The sequence below is a fragment of the Gambusia affinis genome, linkage group LG02, assembly GCF_019740435.1.
Source record: "Gambusia affinis linkage group LG02, SWU_Gaff_1.0, whole genome shotgun sequence".
NCBI lineage: Eukaryota > Metazoa > Chordata > Actinopteri > Cyprinodontiformes > Poeciliidae > Gambusia > Gambusia affinis.
In genome coordinates, this window is record NC_057869.1 from 3,383,745 (window position 1) to 3,401,514 (window position 17,770).

Below are 17,770 nucleotides of genomic sequence, written 5' to 3' on the forward strand. Positions count from 1 at the left end.
AAACTAAATTTAGCTTGCCTGAGGCGGTGTTAGGGCCACTGTAGATTAATAAAAAGGAATAAATGTCCGCCAAAAAACGAAGCAAGTTTGTGAACAAAATAAAAACTGAGTTTCAAAAGTCAAAATGTTTTGAATTTGAAAAAACAAAACAAAACTCTAACTTCTGTTCATCTAAAATTTTGGGGTTTTTTTCCGCCAGAAATGTCCTCCTTTTTTCTATCTACAACGACCCCAACATGCCGTCATACTTGCTAACTAAATATTTAGTATGTTAGATGTTTAGTTCCAACCTAAATGTTTAGTTTATTTATGAATGTGTATACATGGAGAAATGACAAAAAGTAAATCCCTTTTTTTTCTTCTGACAGGTTAAATAACTCAAATCATTGCAGTTAATATTAGACAGTAACTTTACAAACAGAAGCCGATATCTATGAAATCCAGAAACTCCAGTTATGGATTATTGTTCTGCTGCTTTTCTGAAGGATCAGATCATGAATACTGGAAATATAACAATTATTATATTTATTCTTGCTGAGTGGGACTGAGACATAATGAGGGAATCTGGATTACTGATATATTTCTGCACAGACCCTCTGACCCAACATAAATCCCTCAGAACCAGTCCGGTCCAGGCAGTCTGTGCCGTCAGATTGAGATAGGACAGATGAGGACGCGGTCCTCCAGCAGGACACTGAGGACGAGGAACACAAAGTACAGAACGAACATGGTGACGCCCAGTTTTTTGCTCATCTTCCAGCGGCAGGCGGCGATGGAGATGATGACAAAGAGGAGCATGAGGAAGAGCAACACGATGGCGCAGAACAGGCCGTTGGAGCTGACCATCACCGGCTTGTCGTAGATGACGGTGTAGATAAGCCAGGGGACAGGCAGGCTGGGACCACACAGGGCAGGAGTGCGTTAGTCGATTATTAACGATTTCATGCTTTTATTAACCAGAAATTAATGTCCATTCTAGTTATTGTTGAGAAATCACAACCAGAATAGAAACCTTCCAGCTGGTTTAAAGATTATACCTGTTACATTTCCTGGTTTGAAAAGTTTAAAATTTGAGACTTTTGAAAGTCAGAAATGTCCACCTCACAGAACCAAACATTTTTCAGTGCCAAGGTCATTCACTGTTGTTTACTGGAAAGTTTTATTTTGTACTTCCAGTTAATGGATCTCTTACCCAACTGTGATGTCAAAGATGTTGCTTCCCACGGAGCTGGAGACGGCCATGTCTCCCAAACCTTTCCGAGCTACAATCACGCTGGTGATGAGGTCTGGGATGGACGTTCCTGCAGCCAGGATGGTCAGGCCCATAATCTCCTCAGAAATGCCGATAGTCTCGCCTACCTGAGAGGACAAGAAAAGAAGAAAAAAAAGCCTATAGAGAATAGCTCAAAATAACATCATGAAGGCTTAGAGAGACCTAGTCAAAGTATTCACTTAAACCCAGTTGAGATGCTGTGCCTTGCGCTGCTTGTTCGCATACGAAGGACTCACCAACAATTATTAAGACTTTATTGTTAAAGGTCAGCACTATTCTTGATATTCAGTAAAAACGGACCCACCTGATGCGCCCACCACACCATCAGGTAGGAGAAGATGCCGATCCAGAAGATGGAGCCGATAAACGCGATGATAAAGAATCTTGTGGACGCCTGGAAAACGATTTAACATTTTCAAAACTTAAAGCCTCTGAACATAAACTGTCACAGACTCAGATTAAAACCAACAGAAATCTCGCCACATAAATCCAACTTTAGGAAAGTTTCAGCTGTTGTGATGACTATGATGAAGAGTAATTGATCACCGGGTTGCGGACGTCCGGCAGCGTGAGCCACAGCGGAAACACGATGGGCAGCAGGAACAGGTATGTGGTCTGTTTCCGCGGCGTGTGGGGCCACCCCAAGGACAGCGGCGTGCTCTCCTCTTCCTTCTCTTCTTCTTCTTCCTCTTCTTCTTCTATGTTTTCCTCTTCTTCCTCGCTCTCACTAGAGTCCCCGCTTTCGTCTTCGCCGTCATCTTCCTGCGATCCTCCAGTTTCTCCAGCTGATTCTGCTGCCTGCAGACAGAAGGTTGCTTCTCAAAAAACTGACTAGGGATGCAAACAATAAGTCCTCTTATGATTTACTGTCAATTAATGGTTATTAGGTTAAAACGAGTTTCAATCGATCGACCTATAATGCCCGCTGAGATCTTCTTTCAGTGTTGTATTTTGGCAACCATCCAGCAGAGGGCGCCGCTGGCCATCCTTGTTAGCGGAGCCTTCTGATACAGATAGAAAGATGGCGGCGAAACAGTCCAAACAGACTCCGGTTTTGGGGAGAATAAAGCACTTCATCCCGTTCTGTTTTTAAAATATAAACACTCGACAACCTCATTAAGTTTCATAGTAACAACGCCCATTCAGCCGTCAACTTTTAAACCAAAAATTACGGATGTGTTACGAAAACTTCCATCCTTAATCTGACTGTTTTATATTTTGATTCATCCTCTGCTGATTTTTTATTCTGGTTTGTTTCCAATTAACACAGTAATCTTTTAAAGCAGTCCTGATAACAATTCTTCAGTTTATTTGAAGGTAATTCAAGGATTTTTTTCTGGACTGTTTTAGTTTTCTTCCACATTTTCTAAGAAATGTTTCATTAATTTTGATCTACGAAGGAGTAAGCCATAGAAAAGTCTTCTCAGGTCTAGTGATTTACTATTTCAGACAACTTATCTGAACACTCAGACTGGTGGAACAAAGACAACGCCACAGAAATGGAAGTTTTTGAGCAAAACTGTATGAAATGTGATGGTGTTAAATCGCCCTTCAGAGTTTTACCTAAAAGAACCAGAAGATTTTAAAAGTCTTGCCTTTGACTCCTCTGACTTTTCAGAGGTTTTCTGCGGAGTCTCCTCTGCTGGAGGCTGCGAGGTGGACGGCTGAGCTGCGGCGCCCCCTGGTGTTCCAGCAGAAGCAATTTGCTCCGACTTCTGTTTGTGACCCGCTTCTTAAAAGCAGACAAAAAACAAAAACAAAACAAAGTCAGTCATCTTCATGGCTCTATTTTGGCAGTTTAAACTAAGAGCTGGATCAGTGTGAAGCCTTTCCAGGAGCTGCACAGGTACCGGAAATTACCGCTGCAGATTCTGCAGGAATGAAAGTGAACCGACTATACCTCCAAACATTTAAGCAATCTGAAAAGGGAAACAGTCCCTGACTTCCTGCTGTCAACAAATTACCCCAGACTCTGTCAGTGTTGAGCCAAGTCTCTCTGCTAGAGGAAGCTAGCTGCATTTCCGTTGACTGTATAATGACACAATTTGACATTTCAAAAATATATTGGCTTAATTAAAAAAAAAAAAAAAAAATCATTTGTCTTTTTGATAAAAAGTTTTGGTGCTAGAATCAGGTGGGTTTTTTTTTTTTGCTGCATCAAAATGAGTTTCCATTACAAAATGAGCGCAAAACTTTATCAATATTTCATAATGTTGAAAAAGTTTAGCCATTGAGATGTTTCCTGTAGATAATAAACCCAATTAAAATCACACGTAAATAAGTGAAAACTTATGCCATCGTCCTCCATCTACTTCCTGTTGTCATCTTCTTTGTGGTTTCTGACAGCGGCAACATCCTGTTGTTGATCATGTGACTTGTGCGATGTGAAAGAAGTGTTTCCTTTGGAGTTTTACAAAATTAATAAATTTTGATTCTGCTAAAATTAGATTTTTGTTTTATCAAACATTTTTTGATTAAATGTTTTGCACACCTCACCCTAGTGCAAAACATTTGATTAAAAAACAAGGTTTTTCAAAATTGCAGCAGTTCTAAAGGCAAATTTATTTACAAAATGTCAAATTGCGCAATTAAAACGAACAAACTTACAAGTAACTTTTCTACAAGATTAGGGAGCTTATTTTAAGTCAATAATTGAAAAAATATATATTAAGAGTTACACTAGCAGATTATTTTACTTGTGAAATGGGAAAAATGTCTTGTCAAAAGTGAAATAATCAGTACTTTTTCATCAATATTAATTTTCCCTACATCAAAAATCTTGAATGATAATCTGAACGTAACCTCATTGTTAGAAAACTAGAATCAGTTTGACTTGGAATCTGTAACTTTTTTTTCCCAGAGGCAATATTTGTTGTGGATTGACGCTATATAAATAAACTGCATTAAATTATAGTTAAGAAAACAAAATAAACTTTAAACCTCTGTAAACTGATCAGCAACATGCGGCCAACCGAAACATGAACCTGAAAAAAGAGGAATATTCTCCTCCACTGTCTGATAGCAGCTCTGTTTCACTTCAATAAAACTCCTAAAAAGTTGTCCTGAAAACCAGATGAGATAAAGTTGCTCTTCCCTCTGATGTAAAGCAGATCGTATTCGTGGCGTTGAGCTGCGTGGGCCTGTGGGAGTGGGAGAGATTTGAGTGTTCGCAGATAAACACTCTCCTCTGAAGGAGCCTCCATCTGCATGTTAACCCTGGGAGCTGATTGATTCGGCCTCGTTGAGGCCTCTCAAAGCGTCTTTGCCGCGCAGCTCCGAGTCTGAAGCAGCTCATTAGTGCGTAATGTGATGCAGAAACAGAGATTAAGAGTCAGCGGTGATTGTAGAGGACGCCCTCCTTCAGCTGTGTCTCACAGAAATATTTAAAATTTTAATTTATAACAGAACCACTGTCGTATCTGGAAGGATTTCATCGCATTCTTCAATCAACCGACTTTAATACTTTTCCTGTTGGTGTTTGGACTAAACAGGGTAAGTGGAGCATTATAAAGGTGACCTATTAGCTTATCAGACTACGGGCTCTAAAAACGTACACTGCAAAAACACAAGTATCTCTGGTCAGGTTTTTGATTCAACTGAAATAAGATAAAACTACAAATATCTTTTAAGCATTATATAGTAGCATGTTTTGTTAATATTAATGAAAAAGTAGTTCCACTGACAGATTATTTTAATAGCAGGCAAACTATATTGATATAAGAGAAATAATCTGCAAATGTAACTAGTATTTAAAAAAAATCAATATTAATGAATTATTTACTTAAACAAGCTCTAATATCTTGTTGAAAAGTTTCATGTAAGTTTGTTTATCTTCTTTTAAGTGAACTAATATATTTACACTATAAACTGGACCAGAAATACTTGGTAAGATTTAGTGTTTTTGCAGTGTGTTCATTAGATTTCAGTCTGCTTGTTTTAGGGCGTCTTGTCACTTTAAATCCAAATAAGCTGCTAATGGCCACGCCACCCAACGTAACGTTTAACCTCACAGGAGCAAATAGCTACAAACAGATGCACAACTATACAACCATACATCTTTGAAAAGCAGAAGTAGAGCCTCCTGCACAGCCAACCGGAATGCAGTAAGAGGTTTCTGGATGGTAAGTCAACAACAAAACACTTGTCTTTTCCAGCAGCCATTGTACAGCACATATAGTGGTAAAACCAGCTGACCAAACATTGTGGAGCTCAGCTTTGGTTGCTAGGTAACGGCGTAGTGTCCTTTGGCGGTTTCTGATATGAGCGACATGAGCAAGCAGCCAGATAGCACGTTATTCCCTGATGTTCAGCCTGTCTGTGATAAAATGTCAGATTCTCGTTCTCTGTTCTGTTGTGTGTTTATTCCCAGAGTGCGGTCAGATTTTCAGCTGCGCCTCACTCACCTTCAGCGTGGCGGTGATGTGACTTGTTCTGCTGTTTCTCTGTCACCGAGACATCCAGAGGTTTTACTTTGTTCTTTGCTGCAATTAAGAGAACCGTCACTTATACAGACTTAACAAAAGAGCCGAGAACCCTCCATCTTTCTCCACAAGCTGCTCAGAGTGACCACTTCACCGAATCTTTGACCTCGACACACAGCAACCAGAGTAATGAGCCTCAATCAGACAAGAGCGCTGAATTCATTACGGATAAAGTGAGTCATCCGCCCACATGTCTGCCAGCTGCATGCGAGAACCAGCGAATAATGGAGTTATGCAACGGCCATGTGAAGTTGTTGCATTTGAGGTTCATTTTTGTAAACTTCAGGAACATGACAGCCTCAAAGCAAGAGAAGAGCTGCAACCACAGGACAGAAAACACGAAGCCAAACACGGGAACATGCAAACCAAAACAATTTACAGCAGCAGCTGTAAAGTTAATTTAATTATTCCAAAGAAGCAGTTCTCCAGATTTCCTGCAGGTCATTTAAAACCTTCTACAGGGTGGGCCATAAGTTTTCATACAAAAGAGAATGTAAAATATAGATTTCTTTTATATTTCAGATACCCAAGAAGATGTGCTTGACAAAACATGGAACGAGCATCACACACGACACTGTGGCAAAATTTATTTGCAAGTTTCAGAAAACTGGAAATGTTGCAGATCAACCATGAAGTGGTCCAAGACGTGCAGCGATTACACAGAGTCCCAAATGTTTATTTTTTCTTTGTATGGAAAGAAAAAATAAACCCTGCAGATCAGTTTTAGAGGATTTTTGGCCTGGAAGTTTGAGGTGACAATCATGAAGTTACTGCTGTCAAAGATTAACAGCAATAATTTGGGTTGTTTAGCCACAAAATAAGAAAACGAGGGTGGATTTTCCAAAGTCATATTTTCACCATGTCATTCATTCATTTATAAATGCCTCTGTTTCTAAATCACAAAAAGTAGAAAGCTAAGTATTTAATTTGAAGCTAAATGTTTAACTTGCTAACTAATCCTTTAGTTTAGAGCTAAATATGTAGCTTCAAATTAAAGTTTAAATATTCTTACTATATATTTATTGAGGAGCTAATTATCTAGTTCCAAACTAAACATTTTTAGCAAGCTAAATATTTAGTTTCATACTAAATATTTAATGTAGAACTAAACTAAATATTTAGTATGGAGATAAATATTTGGCTTACAAGCTGCATATAGCTCTAAAGTAAAAATTAGATAGTAAGTGAAATATTTAGCTTCAAACTAAATATTTAGCATTTAGCTCTAAGTTTGCTTCAAGCTAAATGTTTTAGGATCAACAGCGACAGTGTCAGCAGGAGTTTACATTTCCGTTAAGGTTAAGCATAATAGAAAATGGAAAAAGCAGCCAAAGTTGAAATGAGGAGAAACCTTCAGAAAGCCTGGAGAACCTCTGATGAAAGCATCAGGACATAGGAGGGGGTTAAAACTTTTCCACAATGAAGAGCTTAGAAAGACCAGACTAAACATGATGGAACCAAGTTTGGAAACAAAGACGACGCCAACATTTCTGCAGCTTACCTTTCTTCTGCACAAGCCCCTCCCCTTTGACATCACCATTAAAGGACGTTTCTGATTGGCAGAAATACACAAACTCATCAACCACTTAAACTGCTCTTCCAACTTTCAGTTTATACATTTCAGACATAAAATGGACACAAATGAAGCTGGCACCAAGAATCCAAAAGATTAGAAACATGAGCAGAACTTCTGTGTATTCTCTACTAGTATTAATACTACTAAAGTACTACAAACATAACCCTGACATGTGGTGCATTTTGATCTTGATTATTTTAGTTTTAATAAATTCTCTCTCTGTTCTCCCGACACGAAGCGGCAGTGAGCGTGAAAAGTTGCCAACCACAACAGAAACACGATGAGAAACGGCACAACCAGGTAGCGTCTCGCCGCTCTTACCTTCTGTGATTTTCTTTGGCCGACCGGTTCTAGCGGCGCCCCTGAGGGCTGCTTCTAAGAACCACAGGTACGACACGGCATAAATAACCCAAAAGGTTTTAGTTTAAAGGAGAACTGTTATGCAAAATTTGCATTTTGCAAGTTTTTATACTTCCGTTTTAGTTTCTACTGCTTCCAAAAACAGACCAACACTTAAAAAACATCCAGCCGTTTTTTGGCAATAAGTTAAAGTGTTTTGGTGTCTCGAAAATGAGCCATTTTAAAAACCTCTGGAATGTATCGTCATAAATCACCAGGCACTGCCTGTTACCTAGCAACCCCAGTAAAACCCAGTGCCGTTACCTAGCAACCCAAGAGGAGCTCCAGAACGTTTGGTCAGCTGGTTTTCAAATTCAAAAACAAAAGTTATTGATCCCAGAGGGAAATTAAATGTTGTTGTAATTCATTAAGAGTTATTGTATCTTATGATGGATTCTCTTGTAGAAGTCTGTATTACAGAGATTGTTAAGAAGCCTCTGACTGAAGACAATCTGTTTCCCCAAAACAGTCTCATGAAGATGATGGTCAGGGTTGTCCATTATTTTCTTGATTTTGCTATTTTTATGCTGTATGCGCTGTACAATGGCTGCTGTTGTTGATTTAATAATTGCCCATCTGTTTGCAGCCATTATGATTTTGGGCAGAAAAATGCCACAAACATGTTTTGTATGTCGATACATCAATCCTAACCCGTTAAAGGTCACCTTTAAGAAAACAAAGAATCAAGTTTGAAATGTATTCTTACTTTTAGTTCTAAAAGCAAAACAGATTTACAAATTTGAAGGGTCAGTTTTTATTCATCCAGGAGAGTAAACGCCTCGGTCCAGCTGCAGAGAGCTGCACTCAGCTGGTTCCCCAGAGTTACAGCTACCACCACGCCGGCTCTTATCCAGCTTTTATTAGCCTGTATTGGAAAGCTGATTAAGGATCAGCGGTGGCCGCAGCGCAGTGGGAGCAGGGAACAGCGGCACGCCGAGTCCAAGGACAGGCTCAAGGTCGCGCCGGTTCATCTGACCACGGTCAGAGCTGAGTCACCGGCAGCGTGATGAGCTGCAGTTACGAAGCAAATTGAAGGGTTTGTTTTCTTTCTGTGATGATCCTAAATGGTGACTGATGATCAGATTATCTGATTAAGTTTTTCCCACAATGTAAGCCCGTAAATGTATACATACACCTAAAGTTTTATTGTATTAAAGACAAACTTGGCAATCCAAGCAAAGAAGAGGAGTTTGATGAAAAGGAACAAAATCTGTCTTACCAAGTATTTTTGATCTATTTTATTTTTTGGTACAAAAACTTGAAATAAGATTAAACTAACTTACAATAAACTTTTACAGCGAGATGCAGGAGTTTGTTTTAACTAAATAACTCCTAACTCCTAACTCCTGGCAGATTATTTCACTTCTAACAATAAACTTTTCTCATTTTATAAATGAAGTAAACTGAGGAACAGATGTTGCTAGGTAACGGGTCTGGGCTTTGGTGGGGTTGCTAGGTAACGGTCAGTGCCTGCTGAGTTGTGATGGACATGCTGGAAGTTTTTGAAACAGCTAATTTTCCAGACACCAAAAAACATCAACTTATGGCCAAGAAACGGCTGGTGGTTGTTTTTAGAAGCATTAGAGAACCAAACGAAAGTACAAAAACATACAAAATGTAAACTTAGCACGTTTTTCTAAATTTTGCACAGTAAATCTACTTTAAATACCGATTAATTCTAGGAAGTACTTGTTGAATAAAGAGAAAATGATGCTGTTTTAACAGTTTTAAACATTGTTTTATCAACACAACCTGCCATAACGTTTGGAAAACGTTGATGTGACCCAAAATGAAAATGAGTTTTACACCTATGACATATACTAAAGTTTTATCACTAGATGTCAGAGTATAGTAATAACTCTATACTCTGAGTATTAAACACAAACTTGCTAATCCAAGGGAAGAGAATCAAAAAGAAGTATTCTGAGGAAAAATGCTGAAGGAGGTTGTTGAAAACTAAAGTCTCTGTCTTTCACTTCAAAAAATAAATATTGCAAAGTATTTTTGGTTTATTTTTAGTGCAAATATCTTATACTTGAAATAAAACAAAACTAACTTACAAGCAACTTTTCAGCAAGATATAGGAGCTTGTTTCAAGTCAATAGTTCCCTCAGAGTGATGGGAAAAGAACTAGTTGCTCTGGATGATTATTTCACTTCTAACACAGTTTTTCCATGTTACAAGTTCAGGTTTTCTAAGACATTTGCATCAATAATAGACCAAAATACTACGATTTTGTGTTTCTGCAGTGAAGAAACGTTTGTTGGTACTTGGGTCTCAAACTGAGCAGAAACCAGCGCGCTCTACCTTCTCCCAGCGGGTCCAGTGTGTGGATCATCAGCTGGAAGATGGTGCTCCTCAGGGACGTGTTGTGGAGCGACGCCGAGCTGCCGCCTCGCTGTAAAACTGGACGCACCTGCAGGTCAGCAGAGACATGGTCAGAGTCTAAAGTTTTAGAAAACACTGAACCAGTGACGGCCTGCGAGACGAAATCAGCCTGATGTGGAGCAGATCCAGAATTAGTTTCCGTTCCTTGCAGTCAGATTTCATTATTCCCTTATTTTACTTCTAAAATCAGATTGTAAAAGTATAATGCAAAGGACAGGTGTTAATTTGTGCCTAAACTTTAGATTTTAATGCTTTGTTTGTGGCTAAACATGATAAAAAATGAATTCAGGGTGGATATTAGTTTTACCCGGAGCCGATCTTTGTCCTCTTGAGTTTCTGGCTGCTGGTTGTTGTGCTGAGGGCTTCCCGCTGCGGCCGGCGCAGCTTCAGGTTTCGGTTTGTTTTCCGTTTTTTGGGGATCAGCAGCAGGAGGAGGAAGAGGAGCAGGAGGAGGAAGAGGAGCAGCTTCACTGTCCTGGAGAAGAGAGTTTCAGTTACACACACAGCGCTGATCTGAAAGCTGTTTCAGATCAAACTGATTTCAATATCAGATTTAAAAAAAACATCTGAATGAAGACAGAAAGCTGTTTTTAAATTATGATTTCATGCATTATGGGGAGAAAATGCACCTTAAATCATGAAGACTTAGACACATTTCTCACAAAATGAATATCAGTTTGCAACCTATTGACAAAAGAAATATTTCTTAAACAATTAGTGTTGCTGTGTGTGAAAATGTGTTGCATTAAAACACCAGGGGTAAACTGCTAAAGCCTCCTAATTAGATTCCTGCGTCCCATGGAGTCTCTTCTGCATAAATTCATTAAGAGTTAACCAGCTTGGTTCCTTAAATATTTAAAAGAAACAAACGAGCAGCCTGTAAATAATTTAGTGTTGTGAAAGTGTTCGCTTGTTCCTGATTTCTTATTCTTGTCACATTATTTAAATAAAGTATCAAGTAAAGATAAGTAGACACAAAATTACGACGCTCCAATAGTGCCAGTGTAGATGAAAAACAGAAGAGTAAATTTCCAGCAAAAATCTTTTTGCTTTGTTTTAAGTTTGCTTGGAAATTTTTTTGAAATTTCTTGACGAATCTCAGAAATGTTCTACAAACAAAAATCACATTTGTGACTTTGAAAAGCCACAGATTTGTTGGAAGAAACTGAATTTTTGAGAAAAAACAAGGAAACTTCTGAGTTTTCAAAGGCATACATTTTCTAAAAAATTTTAATTTCTGAGCTTGAATTGCTGAAAATTTTGTGGAACAAAACTCGGATTTTTACATTAATTTCAGAAATTAACAAGAAAAAGAAAAAAAAACTGAGAAATTTTTAGGTTTTCTAGAATAAACAAAGATATTTTTTAGTTTTTTTCTAGTAAATTTTTGACTTAAGATTTTTGGTGGAAATTTTCTCCCGTGTTTTTTTTCTGTCAATGGCCCTAATTTGCAATTGTGCAGAATGCAGTTCTGGTTCCTTTATCTGCGACTGTTTTGAATAATTATTCTTCAGATTGGGCGCCTGTAGGTATTTCGGGGACTGCAACAAAACCAGAGTGACATTTTCAGCAGCAGGAACACCTGGAGTCCCTTCAGCTCGGTGCCTTCAAAGGGTTTCACACAAACGTGGTCAGTGGGTCTGAGCGAGCCGAGTCCGGAAGATGAAAGGATGCAAAACAAACCCGCAACAAAGGACAGAAGTTTGTCCAGAAACAATCGAGGCGCCTTGCAAAAGTATTCACTCCCGTTTTGCCTCATTTTGTCAGGTTACAAACCTGAAAGCGACGTGGGGATTTAATTCGGCAGAGCAACACAGACTGATGCAGAACTTTGGAGGGAGGAAGGAGCATTGAGGCATTGATTGGACTGAGACTCATCAACTGTGTGGTAAAAATGTGAGCTGTGGAGAATTACTGGGGAACTGATAGTACCTACTATTATCAGTAGAGACTGAAAAGATCTAAATGTTTGTCAAGGATTCACTTCCAATATAATATGATCTGCAGTAAAGATCCATTGGCAAAAGGCAGGCCTGTCCTTGACGATACGAGAAGAAAACGCTTAAATGTTGAAACTGACGGGATGATGGTGCCTCCAAAGGCAAAAAGCTGGAAGTCTGAGGTAGTACCTACCCAGCAGACCTAAAGAAACAAGGCTTTAAAATCTTTGTATGAGCAGGAGCATCTGTTTTTAGAAGATGCTTAATGATCATGAGCTGCATAGTCATGAAGACTACGTAGTTCATGTAGCCCACCACCAGCATCACGTTGTCCAGGAAGAAGACGATGAGTTCTACGTTTGTCAACCGATGACAAAAGAGTTTGTTTTAGGAGGAAATGTTGTTCTGCCGCTGTACAGAGACCCCTCAGACTGTATTGTCTACTTTGACAAATGTTTTGCATCTGAAAGCACCAATGTGTCTCAGAAGTCTGGGACCATAAGGAAGAACCAGCTGATGGGATGCAAACTGGAAGATCACAAAGATCTTCTCATGAAATATAGAGGCAGCTTTGACTTCCTTGTGGACAACGATGCTGAGTCCCAATGTTTCTGTCGACGCTGTTGGCCAAGTGCAACGCTTCTCTGAGGAGCAGAAAGAAGTGGTGCCAGGCTAACGGTTGTGTCAGAGAATAGCATTCACATGGAAGGAGTTGATTTGGCAGACATGATGAACGCTCTGTAGCACACCCCAGTAAGTCACCACTGGTACTTCACCATATTTTGGCAAATAGTTCATATTCCTGTCAACAATGCATAATTCTCCATCTCCATGATGCAACAGCTTCTGAAAATCTTTAGGTTAAAGACGACTCATCTAAGCAGAAAAGAGGAAGCAACTCCACAGGATCAGAAAACCCATCAAGCATCCGAAACTCTCCAGGCCCTTGGATGATACGGGTTTTGACGGGATTGGGCTGATCAGGATGTGCCAGAATGGACAGACTTTAGTCATGGACCAGAAGTGCAAAGGACCTTTATGCACTTCAGTTGGTGAAATCATGTTACCAGATTTCTAAACTTCTTCACCTCAGAGAAAAAGTTAAATGGATTCATCTTGATGACAACGCAGATTATCTGTTCAGTTCAGTTATTTTTGCTCGACTCTGATAACCTTAACATGTAGATGTAATGTGGAATTCTGTGTTTCGGTTCGGTTAAAAAATACAAAAGGTGACATAAACACCAACTCTGACAGAAAATCAGTAGATCGGCTGTTTAAACTAACTACTCAACCACCGCACTCTTATATTAGCTAATAGCAGCGGCAGCTAATCGACCACAGCGATCATTTGTTAATAATCACAAAATAAACATCCAGCTTAAAAATATAAATCTGCCACGGACTGAATGCTCTGTTCTTAGTGTGGGAAATGTTTTGAGTGTCTTTTGGTACTGAATCCTGAAACGTTGCTATGGCAACGAGTCTGAGACGGTAGCCGATGCGGAGAGCGAGAAAAAAAAGTGGTTTTGAGTTTTTCTTTCGCGGTTTATATGCGTTATTTTTCCTTCGATATGGAGCATAGCACTAAATTAATTACACCTACATTTCCAGGTTTCATTTAGTTAACAGAATGATATGTAAAAAAAAAAAAAAATCCTTTTTACCCTCCACAGTTGTGCGCATGCGCGAAATTTTCGGACGAAAACAATCACATGCAATTAGCTTCCAAAAACCACCTCGTCCTAGCACAAAACTTTAAATATTTAATTGCCGTGTTTCCATTAAGTAATTTCGTTTTTGTGATTTCAATTTTTGCAATTCTGTGGTTAATGGTAACACAGTTAAAGACGGACAACATAAAGAACCAGCATGAATTTCTCTACGGATCCATATTTGATCGAAAGTTGCGGCCCACTCACCTTCTCCGGCTCGGCTGTGCTCCATACCTTGACGATGCTCACGTGTTTACTGAGCTGGCTTTTGAACGTCTGTTCAATCTGACTGTTGAACTTCATGAAGATTACATAGCTTATGTAGCCCAGCACCAGCATCACGCTCTCCCACCACCAGATCACGTTGTCCAGGAAGAAGACGATGAGCATGATGAGGTCCAGGATGTAGAAGGTCACGTCCCGGAAGAGCGGCCACCAGGTGAGGTGCAACATCTCCCGGGAAAAGATGGCGCACATGCCAATCACGAACAGGATGTTGAAGACGGCAGACCCCACGATGGTGCCGATGCCCACGTTGCTGTGGGAGATGAAGACCCCGATGAGGGAGGTGAAGAGCTCCGGGGCGGAGCCGCCAGCCGCCATGAAGGTGGCCCCGGCCACGTCGTCGGAGATCTCCAGCTTGGCGGCGATGACCTCCAACGCGGGGACGAAGAACTCGTCACAGACGATGGCTAGGGCAACGAACATGTAGGTCATCCCGATGATGTGGAGGACCACCCACCCTTGGCGCCTCTGCTCCACTGAGAAGATGTCTTCCGGGTAGTCCCCCTGACTTTGCGGGGGCTGGGTTGGGTGTTGGGGAGGAGGGGCCGTGGTGGTCAGCAGCGGGGGAGTTGGAGGCGCTCTGGCAAGTCGGGGATCCACGTAGACGCACTGCTCCAGATCCGTCCTGTTGACGACCATCACCAGAGGAGGCATGGTGCTCTCCAGCGACTCATTGGACGCCCTCACCTCCCGAAGTCTGACCTCCAGGGCGCCGTGGCCGCCCCCGGCGTCAGTCCTGCCGGGAGCTGGAGGCTGCCTGGTCTTCAGACTCAGCGTATAGATGCAACACAGCAGTGCGCCCGACACTAAGAAGAGGACGCGGCTGCGCTTCAGCCTCCTCCGCTGGGGCGACTGCATGCTTCAGCGTCCAGAGTCCCTGCAGGAAGTTAGGTCAGGTGCATTGCTATCCCCCCGCGGCGGCTCCTGCGCCGTTATGTGGCGAGAAGAATCCACAGACGGAGGAGAGGGGGTTTCATCTTTTCAACCTGGGGAAGGACTGAGAGCAGAGAAACCACCATCAGCATGTGCGAATTCCCCTCTCTGTGTGCTGATCTGAGGCAGAGAGGTGAGTCTTTCTTTTTTCTTTTTTTTTTTTGGTGGGGTTGATGGAGGAAGCAGACAGCCACCTGTTGCTATGGCTACATAATCACTCAGGCTGCGGATTCTCACGAAACATGAGCCCAGAGGGACGCGGTCCGCGTGTTAAAACAGCATATTTATAATGGAGAAGGAGTTCAAATTGGTGTTTTTTTTTTTTGTTTTCGCGGCGCTGCAGCCAACAACAGGAGACTTCATGTGCAGAAAGTGATGAAAGCCGAACAGCTGAGGAGAGAGTCGGGTTTAATATCGTGGATCATGACGCAGTTTCTCTCACCATTCTTCTTATCGGCATTTTTTTTCTTTAATAAAATGTTTAAAAATCAACACGAAGCGGCTTTTTGCGCAGAGAGAAAGTGTCTGCTTACCTGCAGCTACCGCCGGCTGCTGGGCCTCCTCTCCGCCGCGGACCGACCCCTCCAGCTGTGCGCCTCAGACGCAAGAGATGCTGACTCCGGCTTTTGGGCAGCTACAAGGGCGCAGCGCCTGTCGGGGCTTTGTCGGAGCTCAGCATAATGCCGCTAAGCGGATTAGATCAGGAGAAACGCCTCTCACCTTCCCCTTCCCTCAGGAGGATGCGCTGCCAGCGGCGGCTGGATGCGCAATGGTGGTCCGGCTGGGTGTGGTCACCAGGTGTTGCCTCACTGAATGATGTCTAATATGAAAACCATAAAACATATTTCTGCTCGGTCTGCAGGAGAAACAAGTAACAGACTCCTGTTAAGCTAAAATCTCTTTTTTGTGTGTGGAGTAAAAGTTTGAAGGATATTTTCTTTTAAAAAAAAAAAAAAAAGCTAAAATGAGATAATTAGAACTTACATTTCCAACATATAAAACTATTAATGTATTTAAAAAACAAACACGTACTTATTGCTGCAGACCGCATCTTATTCTTACGATTAATCGGATTAAAAAAAAATTGACATTCGTCAGACTTTTAATTTAAACAACTTTTTTTAATGCCACATTAAAAATTCATGTAAACAGTCCAGTTTATTTTTCAAAATAAGAAAACGAATATTTTTATTGCCTAAAATGCAGAAGCATCCTTTAGTGGATGTTTGATCATTAAGCAAGTTATGCTTCTGCAGCTAAAATATGTGAAATGTTCAACCCGTTCTGCTGAACGTAACATCAGCACTTAATAAATTTTCTTGGTCTAATTTATTAATAATTTAATGCAAAACCTGCTTAATATGATTTCTTTTTTACGCTTAAACTCTAACTTAGGTTTGGGCGAGAAAAGATTTACTGATAAAGGAAATTAGTGTCTTAAATGCAAGATGTTTATATTTTCTGCACAGTTTTAGCTTAATTAGCTCTCTGAATATGTTGTTTTTAAGCAAATTGCTTTTCTTAGGTTTGCAAACTCCAAGTAACAATTGATTGATTACTAAATTAGTTGACAATTATTTCAACTATCGTGTTTTTGTTTTGTTGTTTTATTTTTTCTCCCTCTTTTGTGGGCTCTAGTGTCCCTCATTTGAAAGTAGGCTGACAGGAAGGACGGAAAGAGCGGGAAGAAGAGATCATTAAGCAAGTAAATGTCGGTAAATGTTGACGTGTCCGGGAATCGAACCCGTGACAGGACTCAAGGACTCAACTATCAACTATCGTTTTGTCACAATTAATTGTTTTAGCCCTGATTGCTATTATTTACAATATAATACAATATAATTTGAAATATAATCATTTTAAATGATTATATTTCATTTAGTTATAGAAAATTCCTGGTTTGACTGGGTTAAGTATTGTAGTTTTCAATAGCAACCCTATTTAGATGCCAAAATGTATAGAAATGTCCCTTATGGCACATTTTTAACATTTAGAGTATAAAGACTATACTTTTTGACTTAACATTTGTTGATTTACAGTCGTAAATTAAGGTGGTCCAGATGGAGGGGAAAATAAGCAAAACAACAAACTATAAAATAAATTGCTTTGGTTTTATAGAATAAAAACTGTACAGATGACAAACTGTGTTTTGAAAAAAACAAAACATTTTGACTCCGGATAAAAACAACTTAAGTTGGATAAGATAATTGTGCTGTCCTCACAACACTTGACTGTGCAATACTGCTAAACTCAAAACTCTTTCATAACTGAAATATACCATTACTATAGTAAAACATATAGTAACATATATATATGCCAATACACTCATTTTAATGCTACACTAAATATTATGTACATTGCTCTACATTGTATTAACCAAACAGAATTCAATGAAACATGTCTTACAAAACTAAAATACTTACAAATACGATTCGTTTATTTTCTAGCTGCCTAAATTCTCGTTGACATGGTTACCGGAGGAAAAAAAGTCAAAGATAGTTTGCTCATAAGAGTATTCACTCAGTCACGGTTTTGCAAATACAATACAACAAAGATCGTTTTGTATCCCAAATGTCTCACTCTGATCAAATTTCAAACTCAAAACTTCCAATTAGCTATGAACGCGTTACTGTGTGAACTTACTAATGTATTTAGTAATTAATTAAAAAGCTTCTCTACAAACCTCAGCAATATCTTTCAGCGTCTAATACAATAAAATAACAAAAAAGAATAAAATTAATTAAATGTAACTACACATTTTATTATTCAAAGGTCTTTAT

General features: G+C 39.9%; 1 protein-coding gene across 7 annotated transcripts; it reads right to left on the bottom strand.

The window, feature by feature from the left end:
• Positions 1 to 508: 508 nt before the first annotated feature.
• LOC122845351 (sodium/potassium/calcium exchanger 1-like) lies at positions 509 to 17,468 on the bottom strand. Of its 7 annotated transcripts, none has more exons than XM_044141592.1 (13): positions 17,414 to 17,468; positions 15,524 to 15,810; positions 13,980 to 15,054; positions 10,425 to 10,592; positions 10,037 to 10,145; positions 7,652 to 7,705; positions 7,256 to 7,306; positions 5,677 to 5,754; positions 2,869 to 3,002; positions 1,820 to 2,071; positions 1,578 to 1,667; positions 1,193 to 1,359; positions 509 to 895 (listed from the first exon to the last, which is right to left on the bottom strand). In XM_044141592.1, the coding sequence occupies exons 3-13, from the start codon at positions 14,913 to 14,915 to the stop codon at positions 649 to 651; spliced, it is 2,286 nt and encodes a 761-aa protein (XP_043997527.1). In that variant the 5' UTR covers positions 14,916 to 15,054; positions 15,524 to 15,810; positions 17,414 to 17,468; the 3' UTR covers positions 509 to 648. The 7 variants fall into 7 exon arrangements, with proteins under 7 accessions (XP_043997527.1, XP_043997509.1, XP_043997519.1 ...); XM_044141574.1 differs by having other exon boundaries at positions 2,869 to 3,005; XM_044141584.1 differs by having other exon boundaries at positions 2,869 to 3,005; positions 15,524 to 15,846; positions 17,414 to 17,452.
• Between the last annotated feature and the right edge of the window lie 302 nt (positions 17,469 to 17,770).